At 36.0% G+C, this 17,038-nt stretch overlaps 1 protein-coding gene across 1 annotated transcript in view; it reads left to right on the forward strand.

The window, feature by feature from the left end:
• The window catches only part of LOC140146841 (protein unc-119 homolog B-like), a 54,381-nt gene extending 45,885 nt beyond the window's left edge, over positions 1 to 8,496 (forward strand). Inside the window, exon 6 of the mRNA XM_072168722.1 lies at positions 3,795 to 8,496. Coding sequence (XP_072024823.1) covers positions 3,795 to 3,916 — 122 coding nt within the window. The 3' untranslated portion in view covers positions 3,917 to 8,496. The remainder of the gene's footprint in view (positions 1 to 3,794) is intronic.
• The last annotated feature ends 8,542 nt before the right edge of the window (positions 8,497 to 17,038 follow it).

Here is a 17,038-nt window from a genome sequence, read left to right on the forward strand (position 1 = left end):
TAACCCCATTTGAAATTCACACTCCCTTTGTGGAAGCTTAAGGTCACATCTTTCATAGGGGTGTATGGATTTCAACAGGAATAGCCAGAAGAGGATATACGAGTTAAAATAAAATTGATGGAGCACATATATGTAATAAACCTGTAATTATAAATCATTAAAGTGAATACAAGAAAGATGTTATGTGAAATAGTTGCCTTCTATCATTTAAAATATGTAGCACTGCCAAGTCTGAGGGTAGTGGATTTGAGATGCTTCCAGGAGCCTCTTGAAAAACCACCTGATGTATAATCTCAAAACCCAATGCCCTAATGAGATTAACATATTTTGTAAGTCAGCTATTCGCTATTCGGGGGTGGGTGGTACTTCATATTTTAAAATATTGATCCATTTTCCCCAAAAAGATTGAGCAAAAAATAGGGACACACAATTGTACTTTTGTATCAGAATACCCCCCCTCTTCCTGGACAGCCATTTATGACTTTCTTGCAGATCTAAGAAAATCTCTCCTTCAGGCAGTTGTAGACAGAATCTGCAATGAATGTAAGCGTCTGTAATGTATGGTACCATCTTCTCTGATGGTACTCTGCCGATAACGTGAGGAAGTTGGTGATGACCACTTGATAGCATGCACTTCTTTTATTCAGTGCCTGATCAATAACATGGCTATAAATGAAAAGGGCTTGTTAGCCACTGGGGAGGGCACTCATTATGGAAGTAACAGAGATGACCGGCTATGACTTCAAAAGTAGTGGTCAATCAGTGGTTCTCAGGGAATAGCAGGGCTATTTGGTAAGATAGGTATTCAGTGGGTAGGGTGCACCCACTTATGGCAATGCTGATCGGCCATTATCATCCATGGCAGAGTCGGTACACTTTAGTTCTACCTTATTACAAAAGTATGATACTGTCATACAAAATTTATTGAAGATATTTTAAAATAGTACATGCAAAAGTAAACCTATGTTTGGTAAGACAAATTGAAATTTTAAATTATTATTGATGATATTAAAAATAATACTTGCAAAAATATACCTAATGTTTGGCAAGACAAATTGAAATAATAAATTATTGTTGAAGATATTTAAAATAATACTTGCAAATTAAACCTTTGTTTGGCAAGACAAATTGCAATTATTAGCCCAATTGGGCTTAAAGTGTGACATGTGATAACACTGATTGGCAGTCTTGTTGCCTGGTATATCTTGATACTGACCAAAAAAGTACTTTAATAAGAAATTTAATATACAGCTCACACACTGAAATTAAACCGTGGGAGGCAATTATAGAGATGAAAATTCATGTGTAAATTAACTAAAATGAATGCGAGGCAATATATAAAATAAGTAAATTTATTCCATTTGAAAGAAGTAAATTTATTCCTGCCCAATATAGCCAGATTGACTAGTGTCTTTGACTGACATAGTATCCTTGGTTAAGTAACTAATTATTTTAATGGTGAAATTGAGATGATGGATTGTTGTGCTTATAAAGTACTTGTTTGGAGGCGGCCTGCAAGGTTTCTGTTATATGCTTCTTGTCTGCTCTGGCTTGCAACTTGACGACAATGTATTTGACTATGTCATATCTTGTCCTTATATAAAATGTGCAAATGGCATGAATGTATTATGTGTGTTCGTACGCAGAGGTGGCACTGCAGGGGCAAAGGGGGGCATTTCTCCCAAAATATTTTTGCCCCCCTCAGTTTGCCCTTTGCCACACCTTTAAGGCCTTGTCAGTCTGAAAACCCCCAAATTACGAAAATTTTAACTTTTTGCAGCTATTTCAAATTAAATTTGTTGATTTTGCCCCGCAAAATTCACTTTGCTGCCCCAATATGCCCCCATATGGATCCATGGGATTTGTGGAAAGTTCCATGAGTATGGGGATGTGCTTCAGATATATATAGTATTTTCAGGCTTTGCAGTTTAGGTATGGGGTCACAAATTTCAGAAAACAGTTTTTAAAGACTTCAGGCTTTTATTGTTATGCTCCTACTGGCAAAAATGCTTATTTCTCATTGTTTATTGAGCATAATTTGTGAAAAAATGAAACAAAGTGCTAATTTTTCATTGTTTATTTGCAGAATTTGTGAAAAATTGACAAAAAAGAGTACTTATTATATCATTGTTTAGCACTAGCAGTATTTGTGAACAATTCCCAGAATTTGGTCAATTTAATTCAATTTAATTAAAAATTCCAGAAAATGTGTGTATATTTTTGGATCTCTTTTCTTTGAACTTTGTATAGTTCAGTTCAGTTCAGTATATTTTAGTGTAAGTTTTTAAAATCCCTACCAATCATCCCCAACCATGTTTGTGGAATGATTGAATGTAATATTGCCAATTTTTCAGTTTTTCTCACCAAGTTCTTGCCCAGAAATTTGACACTCGCACTTGCTGATACCGAAGCTGTACAAAGATAACATTTATTTCTATATAGCCAGCTAGATATACTGCATTCTATTTGATTTCATTAGTTTCCAGATGTAATCCACACTGGGTCATTGACCTATCAGTGCTGATTTCATACATATAATCGGCTATTCCAGTTGAAATACATACACCCACTATGGAAGATATGGCCTTAACCTCCCACACAGGGGGTTTAGAATTCAAATGGACTCACTCATTCAGATAACCCCATGAAATTCATGGGGCAATTATCTTCCATAGATTTTAACTGGAATTGCCCAATATGGCAAAGTTTGTATCAGTGACTTGGAATTCATTCATCAAACAGTATATATTGCATACAGGATATTTGTAATATAGGATTTATATAGTAAGAAGATAAATTTAATAATACCAATTTCTTTAATTTCCTGCTTTTACCTTTCTACATCTAAATAGGAATATGATTTTTATCGAATGTATTATATACTAAGTAATAATTTGGTAATTTCTGTGGAGTTCAATTTGATTGAATTATTATTGGAGTTCAATTTGAGTCATAAAGTTGAAGGATGTCAACATACATGTATAATTAGATAATTTATGTTGTGGCCATATGTTTGTGTTTGTGGAGGGGGGGGGGGGCATCCATGAGTGGGTGTGTATGTATGGTAAGCTAGTGTGTCTTACGAATTATATTGTTCATCCGTTAGTCAAATGATTTATGCAGTTTTCTAATATGTCAAATTCAAATACAGCATTGGACACACTCACAATTTCCAGAATCTGTTGCTCAGATATTTTATAAAACTTTATTCCACACATGTAAAGCCATTGTTTTTGTGTTTTTTAGTACTAATCTCTTTAATTCATAGTGCAGGCATTCTTTCAATTTGTATCCCAGTATTGAGTTCTACCTCACATTTCGCTGAATGTTATGAATATTGTTTGAAGGAAACAAATAAACCCTATGATGCAGGAAAAAAATAACAATACTTTCTGTGCTTCTTTTCTTTTCTCTTTTGTGCAGCACAAGAAATAAATGTCTCCCCTTTTGAAACCATATCAGACAGTTTTTATTTTGTGGATAACAACCTCACCATGCACAATAGATGTCTTCCAAATATACCCAATGTCTCCTAAATATACTCATGGCTCACAAATACACCCAAATGGCTCGCAAGTACACCCAATGTCTATCAATTATGTCAAATATTTCCCCAATAGACCCAAATGGCTCACAAATAGATCCAAATGGCTCACAAATACACCCAAATGTCTCAGAAATAAACCTTACCATTTGAGCTAACTTGACTACCTTTGTCACAGTTTACATATCAAATAAGAAATTAACATAATCATGAATTAATCTATGTTTCTTTTCTTTTCTCTTTTCTGCAGCACAAGAAATGATCGACTCCCCTTTTGAAACCAAATCAGACAGTTTTTACTTTGTGGATAACAAGCTCATCATGCACAACAAGGCAGATTATGCGTACAATGGCGGCCTCGGCTCAATGTGATCACCCGTTATACACTTTCTTTTTAGTAAGCACCGTCCGGAATTTCATCACCTGTTACACACTCCCCCACCAAGTTATAGCGTTGTCCCATTTTCAAGACAATGCATACAACAGTGGCTTCAACTCAGTGTGATTATAATGTACCATACATGTAGGAATAAGTGCCGTGTGGGTTTTCACGGACTCCCTCACATCAAGAAACATTGCGCTGTTCTATACTGTGTCTCATCTCAAGTTGAGTGTAACGCCATGTTAGATTCAAACCAGTGCGTTTACGAGGTTGTGTCGCCAGCGTACGGACAAATCCCCTTTCAAATTCAAATCTGCCACTGTGAAATCCAACACAGTGTTCCTCTAAACTTGAGACCAGACACACTATATAAAGCCATAAGCCGACAGACAAAAAACAATCAAACACCGTTCTACGGGCAGATGGACCTTTCAGGTAGGGTCAGTCTATTGGGTATTTTTTAGAACATTTTTTGTTTGTTTTTTGTCGCCTAACCTAGCAAACACAAAACGTTTTACAGGAAATGTTTTATTGTCGGGTTATATACATGTAAAGGGTATAAAACATTTCAATAATGTTGGGAAACATTTTTGGAAACTTGATGCAAGACATTCTAATATAATATTATTTAAGAGTTGACAAAATATTTTCCAAAACAAATTTTTTACAAAACATTTTGTCAAAGTTTTTGAAATGTTTTTTTCATATAAAACATTTAGTCAATGTTTTTATTTCCTTCATATAACCCGACATTTAAATTATTAAAACGTTTTGAATAAAACCAAAATGTGTTGATAACAGATTTATAAATATTTCTGTGTTTGCTTGGAATGAAGGCTCTATGGCAATGCAACCTTATATCACACATTCCCTTGAGCTGCTATATTAACATTCATGCATGCATAGGGTATTGATGGATTAATGTTGTAACACAAATGTCAATTTTGATTTGCCTTACAACCCCACTATAAAGGTCCAATAGTTAGCTAAGTCAATGCAAATTGGGTAACCTTTGACCTCCAAATGACCCTGACATGACCTCTCCTGTGAGACCTAAAGTAACAAGCCAAAGCAACAAATTAATTTGGATATGGTTGAGTGAAATACTTTCTTAGTGGAAATTTTGTATTCAGGCAGGTAACTTTTACGAAATATTGCACCAAGTGGTTTATCTGCTAGTATCCTTGAAAGTATAGCTATGCGACGGACGGAAAAACCTATACATGGCATGTGAACTGGCAATGTTAGTCCCTAGATTGCGGATAATATGACTTTTACACTGTGGTTGTATAAAATTGATAATGGCTAAAAAGTGCACAAATTGCAGCATTACTGTAACATTTAACTACTTACATCTTCTTAGAATTTCTATGCGATATCTGCAGCTGATAATATTGAGGGTTAGTGCAAGAACGTCCTATCTGTAATAGCTGCTCTATAAGCATTTGACAATTTCTGCATTCTATATTGTAGACATCTTGTAGATTCTACAATATATGACACCTGGCAGCTTTTGCAGTTTGGGCATTCTTTGTCTAATCCACCGATATAGGACAATGAAAATAATTAATTAACAGTCACAAATCAAAGCATTTCTTACATCTTCATAGTACTCAACTACTGACCATATTTGGTCAACTACTGACTATATTTGGTCAACTACTGACTATATTTGGTCAACTACTGACCATAATTGGTCAACTACTGACCATATTTGGTCAACTACTGACCATATTTGGTCATTTGCACAAAAGGTATAATGGAAAATATTTTGATGTCAACTATTCATCCTGTAGATCGAATTTAATACAAATTTGTAAAGAAATTGAAACAGTGGAAATAAAATTGAAACTCACTATGCTATGCTTTGTCCGCATACACTGAACAGCCATCTGACTGGTGGTGATGCATTGACTACACCTAGCTCCTTGTCCTCGATAAGAAGGAGAGGTGCTTTCAGATTAGAGAAGCCATATAGGGGCAAGTGAAGAAGCTCAGCCTTGGCAAGTGAAGGGGACTTTGTTTTCAACTGTTACATGCATTGGACCTGGCAATAAAAGGTCTTCCATCAGTTATAAACCTGAAGAAGTCAGATAGTTCAGGCACTGCATAGCATATTGAGTTGTAATTTTATTTCCTGTTTTTTATTTATTCACAAAATTAGGAAATCATCTAGTCAATTATCTAATCCAGTGGACTCTTCCAGTTGAAATCCATACACCCCGTATGGAAGACATGATCTTATTGTCCCACACAGGGTGTAGATTTCAAATAGTCGGGTAGAGACTAAGTTTTCTGTTTTGCCGGTAAAGAAAACGGAAATCAGTATTTTGGTGGAAGGTTTTGCCAGACAAATGTATGTCTTTTAAAGCTTTGCTTTGCCTTAAACACTCCACATTCATGCTAACAATAATGTTCGGTCTACAATATATGTGGAGGGTGCAGTTTTGCAATTTGAAAACTGTTGGAAACTGTTATTGCAATTCACAAAACGGCTTTTGCCTTTTAGAAAATGGAAAACTTTGGTCTCTTCATACAAGTAACCCCATTTGAAATTCACACTCCCTGTGTGGAAGATTAAGGTCATGTATTCCATTGGGGTTGTACGGAGTTCAACTGGAATAGTCTGTAAGGTATCCATAAATAATTGTACACTGTCTTACTAAAATGACCAAATACCCACCCCTCCCACAACACATTTGGTCCAACTGTACATATTGTAGTTTTTTGAGAGCGAGTATTTCTTGTACATCATGACCATCAAGTATTGCATCCATTGCATGGGCTATATATTGTACATGTAACCAGGGATCCAAAGCATGTGATCCATGTGGAAGACAATTTTCACCACAGCATCACGCTTTTGCAAAACACCTTCAAATTGGTTCCTGATGCATGCAAGTTCCCATTTTCAGGAACAAGATCCGTTACCCACTTTCATCGGGTTATTCCAGTTGAAATCCGTTCACCTATGGAAGGCATAACCTTAATCATCCACAGAGGGGGTGTGAATTTCAAATGGGGTTAAGGGATGAAATCAAAACTTGGTTTCCACGTTTAGTACAATATAGAATCCTCAAACCGGACAGAACTGGCGGTCACCCGCCGGTCGAGTTTTGATTTCCTCCCTAACTGAATGGGTGACTCCATTTGAAATCTACACTCCCTGTGTGGGAGATTAAGGTTATGTCTTCCTTAGGGGGTGTATGGATGTGAACTGGAACAGCCTACCCCTGCCCTGTGTTCTGGATGTACATACATGTAAATGTAGCCGTGGTCATGAATATAGTCTGTGATATTTTATAGAAAGTAAGAAATTACAAAAAAAAAATATGAAAAAAAGAAGCTCATAAAGTTTTAAAAGATATATTTTTTGAGCTCACCGTTTGTCTTATCACCTTGTTTTCAGTCTCAGTTAAATGGCTATTCCAGTTGAAATCAATACACCCCCTATTGAAGATGCAACCTTAATATCCCACACAGGGAGTGTAGTTTTCAAATGGATTCAACCATTAAGGTAAACCCATTTGAAATTCACACTCCCTGTGTGGGAGATTAAGGTTATGTCCTCTTTAGGGATTTCATGGATTTCAACTAGAACAGTCCAATGTGGGTTTGTTGCAATTATTTCATACATATAAGTGAACATGACAAAACTATGTACTGGTAGTAGAAACTTTCATTGCTTGAATTGGCACATGATTTGGGCACTACTGCCTTCTTACAGAGCCCATGATTGGTTAATTTCATGATATAATCATCTGAGTAACCAATCGAAATAAAGCTTTTAGATCTTGCAGCAATTTGAAGCTTAATCCACTTCAGCCCTACTGCCTTCTCACCATAACTCTGAGTGGCTCAATACAATATTGAGTCATGATACTGCCGTCTTTGTAACCAATCAAAATAGTTCTTAGAGGCCAATAATTTGGCCGCTGGACTACCAAATTGTGGAGCATAATGCAGACTTTATCTGTTGTGAGTGGTGTGAGTGACGTGAGTACACCAATGGTCATGAATTGCTTTTAGCGAACATGCTGCAGCTTACTGTCAAGCACAGCATGTCACCCTAAACAAAGCTTGTCATCTTATCATGTGACGGAGCTTTCTACAAACACCAGTATGCTGTCAAAATTGTGCCAATTTAAGAAATTTATGATTTTTGTTTCTACGAACTTTGTATTTCTGTCATTGAGGGCGCTGTTAATTATTTAAATGTCACGTTTTATCTAAGCTATGGAAATGGAATGATGTATGTTTGTATAAACATTTAATTGCGCATTTGTTTCCCTGTAAATTTGACAGTATGTCTTGTCACCGTTTGCATAAAAGAATTCATATAATCCCACATTAAATTTGTAAGTGTCAAAACAGTCTTATTTTTACTAGGGAATAGAGACAAGATATCTTACACTTCCCATAATGCATTTCTTTCATTTCAATTTCCTGTATTGATTTACTATACTGTGCAGCATGTGCTGTGACAAAAAGGTGTCTTAATTAACAGAGCACATCCAGATCTTGGAAAATATATGTTTATTTCTTGACTCGAACCTTGTTTATATAAAAACAAAGGGAACTTGTACAAAGTGATGGGGTATCATATCGTTATGAATACGGCAGACGGCGAATCCGGATTAAATCTTTTGGTAAATTTATTTTACTGAATGCATTACATTTGAATTATAGAACAAGGGATCAATGCTGTACATGATAGAGGGCAGTATATCATTTTTTTAACGGAGACCAGATGATAACAGCATAAATAAGTAATCAAAAGAGGGCGGCATACAAGGTTAGTTGACGGTGCATCACAGTACGGTCACCGACGGCAACCGTTAAAAAATCGATATGCTGGCCTCTATAGATATAGCATTGATCCTTGTTCTCGAATTCAAATGTAATGCATGTGTAAAATAAATTTACCAAAAGCCGAATCTGGATTCGGCCGTCTGCCGTATTCATAACGATATGATGTAGTGATGAAATGCATCATGTTGCAAAGGATTCTGGGAAGGGTAAGATATCTCCTGAAAAAGAGGATTGTCAATATTCTGCATTTATATTAACCATAATTTTGAAAGATAATTTTATTATAAGAAATTATTACAAAATTGGATCCGTTGAAGGTTGATTTTGAATTTTGTACATTAAAATGGCTTGTACACTTTGCAATACCTAAATAAATTATACGAAGAGAAAACAGAATTAAATACTGTGCCAGTGTAACCCACTGGGCTATTCCAATTGAAATCCATACACCCCAAACAAAAATATGACCTTACTCTCCCCACACAGGGAGTGTGAATTTTAAATGGGATTACCTGAATGGGTGAGTCCATTTGACATCTAAACCTGTGTGGGAGATTAAGGTCATGTCTTCCATAGGGGTGCATGGATTTCAACTGGAATAGCATATTTGTGTTAGAGAAATTCCTGAAAAGAGATTTAAATAAGATATGAGAGAGAGAGAATATTTGTATTGATTTATATAAGATAAATAGCCTAGCATTATTTGTGTTCATTTATATAAATGTAAAATCATTGAGCACAGCAATGTCGTGTGTGAAACTTTCAAGGCGTATATTCTGCCGAATTTGGCATCAAGGTATTCTAACGTTCCATTTTTGTTTGGCTTCATTTGATTCAGTTTGATCTTGGGGCAGTGTATTTGTTGTTATTGAATGCTAGTATATCTGGTCCATACGTTGATATAACCAAAGGTCTTCTGGCCTCACCTGGACTCAAAATTCAGGGAATCCACCTAGGCCATGGCATCTGGTGCCTTTAGAATTTAGCCTTGGTGTCCTTCCAATTTTCAAAATATTCTTCAGTAAAATAATGGCCTTGGTGTCATTTGCTCATTGGCCAAAATTAGTGCCCTTGAAATATGAATTTTGAGGCCTGGGACCGTCCACCTTATTTGGTTATGCTGCTGCTGGACCATAATCTTTGCATTTCAAATTGCGTTGCATTTAGCAGCACCAAGTATAAAACCCTTACTTTATCATCCAAATTTGCAGTGCTGATCAGTAAATTTATATCACTCGAACATAAACTCTTTTTAAATAACTCATTCTTTACTTCCTCAAAACATCTCTTTGGGGTATGACCAGATATTCTGGCTAAGCCATTTTTCTGATGTACTCCTGAAGTGAACATTTTCATGCTTCATTTATATGTGCACTTTTTGTGTTCCAAACAGCAACATCAAAAAATACCAGTACACAAATATATACCTTTTGTATATCTAGTCAGTGTCCGGAAGCTTAGAACCACAAATTTAAAAATGAATGAAACGGTTCGAAATTGGAAAAACTCTGACAATTTAATCTCACAAAAACATCATCTTGCACGGTTTTCTTGATCAGCACTGTAGATTAAGACTGAGAAGTCTTCATTTCAAAAGTATAGGGAAGTAAACCCTATCTTCAGTAGCTGCCCTGTATATTTGACTGTTTCTGTATTCTATGTACACATAATGTGACATGATCAAGGGGAATGAGTCACATGTCGACCCTGGTCGAAAATGAGTTTTACATTTGTTTCTAAAGAGGACATTTAGAGCTTTCAGGAACTGAAAACAATATAAAACAAAAGAATTTTAACTCTTTCTTTGCCAATATGTCAAAATCAATATTAGAGACATCCGACTTATTTCCCTTGATCGTGTCACATATGACAGTTTCTGCATTCTGTATTGTACACTAATGACACCTGGCAGCTATAATGCAGATAGGGCTTTATTTCACGAAACCCTCAATTTATAACATGGGTTCTGTTATACAGAACTTGCAACAGAATAACATAACCTCATCTCCAAGGTGCAACTGAAATGATTAACATATCAATTTATATGAAAATATCTCGTTATTGGGACTCCTAATGTGTTATTTCCATCACTTTGCGATTCTCTTCGGAATCTTGTTATAGATATGTTTGTGCAATAGACATTTGCACCCTGGGAATGAGGTTATTACAGTAGATGTATGTATTTTTTTCTTTGCACTGGATCCCTGTGATTATGAAAGCTCTATAGTCTGTTCTGAATAACTTGGAACATAACCCCATCCTTTAACCTTTATCTTGTGCACCCTGCCCAAGGTCGTGTTCCATCCTTGTCCGAATGATCTCTAACAATTAACGAGAGCATGTTGTACCGTAAGTTGGTAGCATGACCTTTGACCCATTTGTGTAGGTCATGCTCCAACTAACATTTGACGGAGTGTAGCTCACTATGTTGGTAGTTTGAGATCACAGCATTGATGCAAGTCACAGGGGTATAGCAGGAACAGTGTATTTTTTTCTTCCTTGAGTTAATGATGTCATTGGTGGAGTTGAACAGGATGTGTACTTGTCCACCATTTGTGTGCGTCGGCATTTACATGTTTATTTATACATTTTTCCTCCATTGACACCATTAACTTCAGGGAGCTCATGGTTATATGGAGGTGTTAGCGCTAAAAGGCCCTATCTGCAATAGCTGCCCTATAGACATTTTGACAATTTCTGCATTCTATATTGTAGACATCTGATAATACGACACTTGGCAGCTATTGCGGATAACACCTTTTTGTCCTAATCCCTCATAGTTTATATACAGTCTATATATATTTGACCTTGATATGTATGCCTTTAATTGAATTAGCTATTCCAGTTGAAATCCATATACCCCATGTGGAAGACATGATCTGAATCTCCCACACAGGGAGTGTGAATTTCAAATGGGGTTACCTGGATGGATGACTCCATTTGAAATCTATCTATCTGCACCCCCTGTGTGGGAGATTAAGGTCATGTCTTTTGTAAGGGGTGTATAGATTTCAGCTGGAATAGCCCATTTATTATAATTATTTTCAATGTATATTGTATATGTACATGTGAACTATTTTGTATTCTGTCTATATCACATATTTTTGTCTATTTCTATATCCATCTTTTTTTCTTCAAGATTGAACTTGAAAGTTTACATTTTTTTTTACCTCAGTTGTTGTGCATTTCATAAAATAACTAAGAAACAATCATCGCTGTGCGAGTTGTTATGCAGAGCCGCGCATGCGTTTGTCCTTACTAACATGATGCAGTGCATCAATACACGCATATACGCACTCGGCAGGTATGATACGAGAAATATCGTGTCAGTAAATTGCGGCGCTTTTCCAATGAAAACACAGGCAACTACTTGTTGGTATGATAAAAGCAAAAACCGAATGAGGATCTGACACTTCTCTTACTTAGAAAAATTAGAGCTTATGAATGCTTATAAGACTATGAATGACAGGGCTTAAACTACGCTGTAAGTACCATTATAGTTGTTGCAACGGTCGGCCCATTCACTCGGTTGGACATCCGGGAACATTGTCCCCTTTGCACAAGCGCGTGCATAGCAACCAGCTCGAGAAAGGGGAACTGCACATGCGCACACTGGTTTTACTAGGCTATTTCCCCTTTGTGACGTCAGCCCAACCAAGAGAATGGCGATAAGACAACAAGCTGGACTAGTGTAATGCTATGAAGAGTGTCATCAAGAAATAATTAAATTGGTAAAACACCAGAGCTGTCACTGTTAGGGCCTATTTTTTCTGCTATAAGATGAGCACTTCTGGTGCATCACTCTGTTGATACCCATACCATAACGATTGGTAGTATCGGGTATCAGGTATTGCCTGACTCTTAAGAATACAGAGTGCAGAGTTCTAAATATTACTCATGATCTTTATTGATTTCTTTCATTTTATTGTAGATAATAGTTTTAAAAAAAACCACAAAAATTGAGAAGAAAAATTGTAACTTTCAAGGCCAGCCATCTTGAATTCATTCTGTCCTCTTTCTATTATATTATTTACTTTTTGCAAACACCTTGAAGGCCTTTTTTCAGTGTTGAATTTTTTCATAAATGTTATCATTTTTGTTGTGATAGAGAAGTGCATATTTGTGTAGTCATTATAGCATTTATATAGACGGGTTGATTCTTGTATCTACTGTATACCGGAATATGTTAGTATTAATAATAAATTGTATACAGAGGGGAACAATTGGTTTCATTCGCAGATTCAAATATAAGTTGAGTTACACTATCTTAATTTAATAGTTTGTCTTAAAGCCCCCTGCACGCATTAGTAAATTCGCCAGAATTTGCGTGTTATTCCCACTGGAGATGAGTAGATTTCAATTTTTTGTGGTATTTTATTTTTTGTCCAAATCCACAACGCAAAAATATCACTTGCGACATCGTCAGATGTGAAAATAGCCTAAATCTCAATAAAATTCTGCATCTTGACCACATTGAAACCTCCTTGAGAGATGAAAGGTGATCTATTCTTGTCAAAAACAGGGCACGTGAGAGTTCAGATTAAACTCTGAATTCAGACTTTTTGATCTTGATTTTGATCTCTTTTTCTGCACTTACTGTGTACAAAAGTATAGAAGCTTTCCAAATAACAGAGTTTTTCAGACTTTTTTTATCTGTGGTCACTCACACCCCTGTAACAAGCTGGTCCACAGATAAAAAAAAAAGCTTTAAAAAACACATTCTGCATTAGGTTTTCAACTTAGAAAGGGCTTTGAGACAAACTATTAAATTAAGATGGCCTAATAATACTGTCTACATGTTTAATATGGAATAAAATATATACAAAATGACACTTAAAATATTCAAGTAAACAATCTTGATGACAATTAATTGCTGCTAATCCGTCAAGACAAGTTCTCTGTATAAACAAGGTTTTTATTCCAATACACTTTTAGAATATATAATTCAATCACACAATAAGAAAAAGGTTTGGTATACATACATACACACAGTTCTTGAATACAATGTGAGTGTGGTCAACAAGTGTAAATGTGCATCAAAAATTGTTTTCATTTTTTTAAAGAGAGAAATATTCATTAATGCCTTTGTACTTGTATATTTGCTGTGTTGTAGAAAAGAAGAGAGGCTCTACCAGTTGGAATCCATACACTCCCTATGGAAGACATGGCCTTAATCTCCAACATGGGGGTGTAGATTTTAAATTGAGTTACCCATTTAGGTACTCCTAATTTGAAATTCACACTCCCTGCGTGGGAGGTCATGTCTTTTACAAGGGGTGTATGGATTTCAACTGGAATAGCTCGATGTAAGGAAAAGGGGGTTGTAAACTAGCTAGCTGTCAAAACAAAATATGTGTGAGACTTCAAGTAAAACACCAAATACTACAATGGGGTATGAAGCCAGGAGTGATACACAAGTTGCAGCTAAATAGTCTTAGGGGAAAGGTTATTTCTTGTTGCGTCATTATGCCATGCATGCATGCCGTCTCATCAACTTGAATTTCAGGTAAAATATAGCCAAAGTTTCATGGCAAATTATAACTAGGTCATTCATTCTATGATTCATGAAAGAAACTGTGTAATCATCAATTAGATTTACATAAAGGTGATCAACAATCATCACTTCCCTATCTCATAGAATGTACAAAATATGAGCGTTTTTTAGGAAAAAATTTACCCAACTAAATTACTTTCTTGTGATAAGCAACAGATTCTTAACACCCATGTTTCACACTTTCTACAAATTCTCTACAGAAAGTATCCAAATTCTGGAGTGCAAATCGATCAACATATCTTGCATCTTCAGAAAGACTACTTCAAGTGGATGTTTAAATTTATGTCCTAAAGGACCAGAATAAATGCAAACAGGATTTAAATTAAGCTTTGTCGCAAAGCTCACATTAAAACAGCCAAAAAGCTATGTTTTTGTTCACCATTGAAAATGTGAAAGCAGTAGATTGCGGTCTGTGATATAATTGTCAAGTTTCTAAGTCTTGGCCCTCCTCTTCCTTACATCATCTTTGGTTGTAGTTGTAAACATTGTAGTACCATGGGTTAGGCTAATCCAATTGAAATCCATACACCCCCTGTGGAAGACATTACCTTTATCACCCACAGGGGGTGTAGATTTGAAATGGGGTCATCCATTTAGGTAATCCCATTTGAAATTCACACCCCCTGTCTGGGAGATTAAAGTTTTACCTTCTATAGGGGGTGTATGAATTGCAACTGGAATCGCCCATCTCAGTGAATTGTTAAAGATGATATTGATAAAAAATTATTTCATGTGAGTTTTGTAAGATACCTTGTTTTAATGACATGAAAAGTGGTGTAAAAATAAGTCAATAAAATTTAATAACAGAATTGATGTGTGTTGTGATGATAAGTGAAATGTGGACGATTGCGGCTGTGACACATATAAATGCCGACTTTCACGACTACGCCATGCAATCAATCCAACGCCACTCTCTGTGCACCAGATGTACAAGTTGTTATTGAAAAGATCATACATACGAGAGACATTTCATAAAATGGGAATGTGGCTATTGTTTAATGGACCTTTTTAAAGCAATGGCGGCGGTAGCATTAAAATCTAGGGGGTTGGGGAAGCGAATGAGTATGAGTGAAAGAAATCACAACCTCGTAAGTATGATAAGATGAGGGAATGAGTCACAAATTAGTCCGATTCATCTGGCTCTTCTGGGCATACTAACACATTCTGTTGCAATCAGTGAGGGGCAATGCATATTCATAACCTGGTAAATAAAAAGGGAGCCCTCTATATAGTCTAATAATCAGGAAGATGGAGATTTGCCAATTAGGCTCATGAAGTGAGCCCTCATACATATACAGACTTATCTTGCATTCTACATGACTGACATCATACAAAACTTTACTCCTATCGTGACCGATAAAACCTATTCTCTTAGAAACCATTTGTGTTAATAACAAGAAATCTTTGATTTTTTTTCTTTATATTTATATTTCGTTTCTCAATAATTAACATCTCGCTTTCAGTCGAACATAATGTAGTGGCCCTAATATCTACTGCTCAGTGCTGGAAGTGGGTAAGTACAATAACTGCCCTGTGAGCATTCGGCAATTTACACACAGTATATTGTACTCATCTACACATAGCAGCAATTGCACTTACCCACTGAGCAGTCGATAAACCAAAAAAATTTGATAGTGTGACTCAGTTAGGATAGTATCATCATATCAGATATCAGTCAAATAGAAGGTTTGAAGCCAAGTTTGATGGTAAAATGCACATACGGTACTTGTGACATAAGTTTGAAAATTAAGCGCTGTGGCTGTTGAGATTGGATCAAGGATTTTCTTTCTTTTGACCAATAGGCACACAGTAAATTGTTCGCATGATTACTGTAGATACTATATTTTTACGATTGAAACCATGTTTTACATCACAAGTAAAAACAGAATCTCACCCCGGCCCAGCACAACATTTAATGTTAAACATTTAAACTTCACAACATTTCACAATGATTATCTTAATTTACAACAATTGATCATAAATGAAACCGTAAAGAATACCACCCCTCTTGGAAACATATTTTGTAAAATTAATTTAAATCCTGTTTACCCTGAAACTGGGCCAATTTGTAGCCAACTTGACATTTGCCGGGGGGAGGGGTTCTAAGTGGAAATGGGGGCACAGGGATGTGCAGCAGATTTCAGGTGCATTTTCAGCCATTTTGGTTTATTGGTGGCCCTCAATTTCATGAAAAATCACTTTAAGAAAGGTATTATTTTCAAATGTTCTGGAAAAAGTGCAAATTTTCATTGCTTTTTAGCAACATTTGCAGAACTTTTCCACAAATTACCAACATTGAGACCCCAGGCATTTGCTATTATAGCTGGGTGGCAAACGTAGAGGGGGATCTACACAGAGAGCCACAGAATGTTTGAAAATGGTTTCTTGATCAATTTAGGGAGGCTGATTCCAAATCATTTATGCATACTTTCATAAAATTAGTCGAAAGTCTTCAAATTTGACAACACGGGTCAATTTTGGTAAAACAGTTTGACCTAGCTACTTGCACTATATCATTCTCAAGTTATAAGTAAAAAGCAATGATTTGGAGGCAAAGGAACATTACGATTTCAATGGCAAAAAGGTCAGAAGTAAAATTTTACTGCCTACTGGTCAAAAACTGAATAGTGCTAAAATGTCAACAAAACCTAAATTCACCAGCCTACCAGGCCCAAAGCTGCATAAGCATAATAAAATGGCATTTGTTAGAATAAAAAGGTCCGCTTCCCATAAACTTTCATCTTAA

This window comes from Amphiura filiformis, chromosome 2 (genome assembly GCF_039555335.1).
Source record: "Amphiura filiformis chromosome 2, Afil_fr2py, whole genome shotgun sequence".
Classification (NCBI taxonomy): domain Eukaryota; kingdom Metazoa; phylum Echinodermata; class Ophiuroidea; order Amphilepidida; family Amphiuridae; genus Amphiura; species Amphiura filiformis.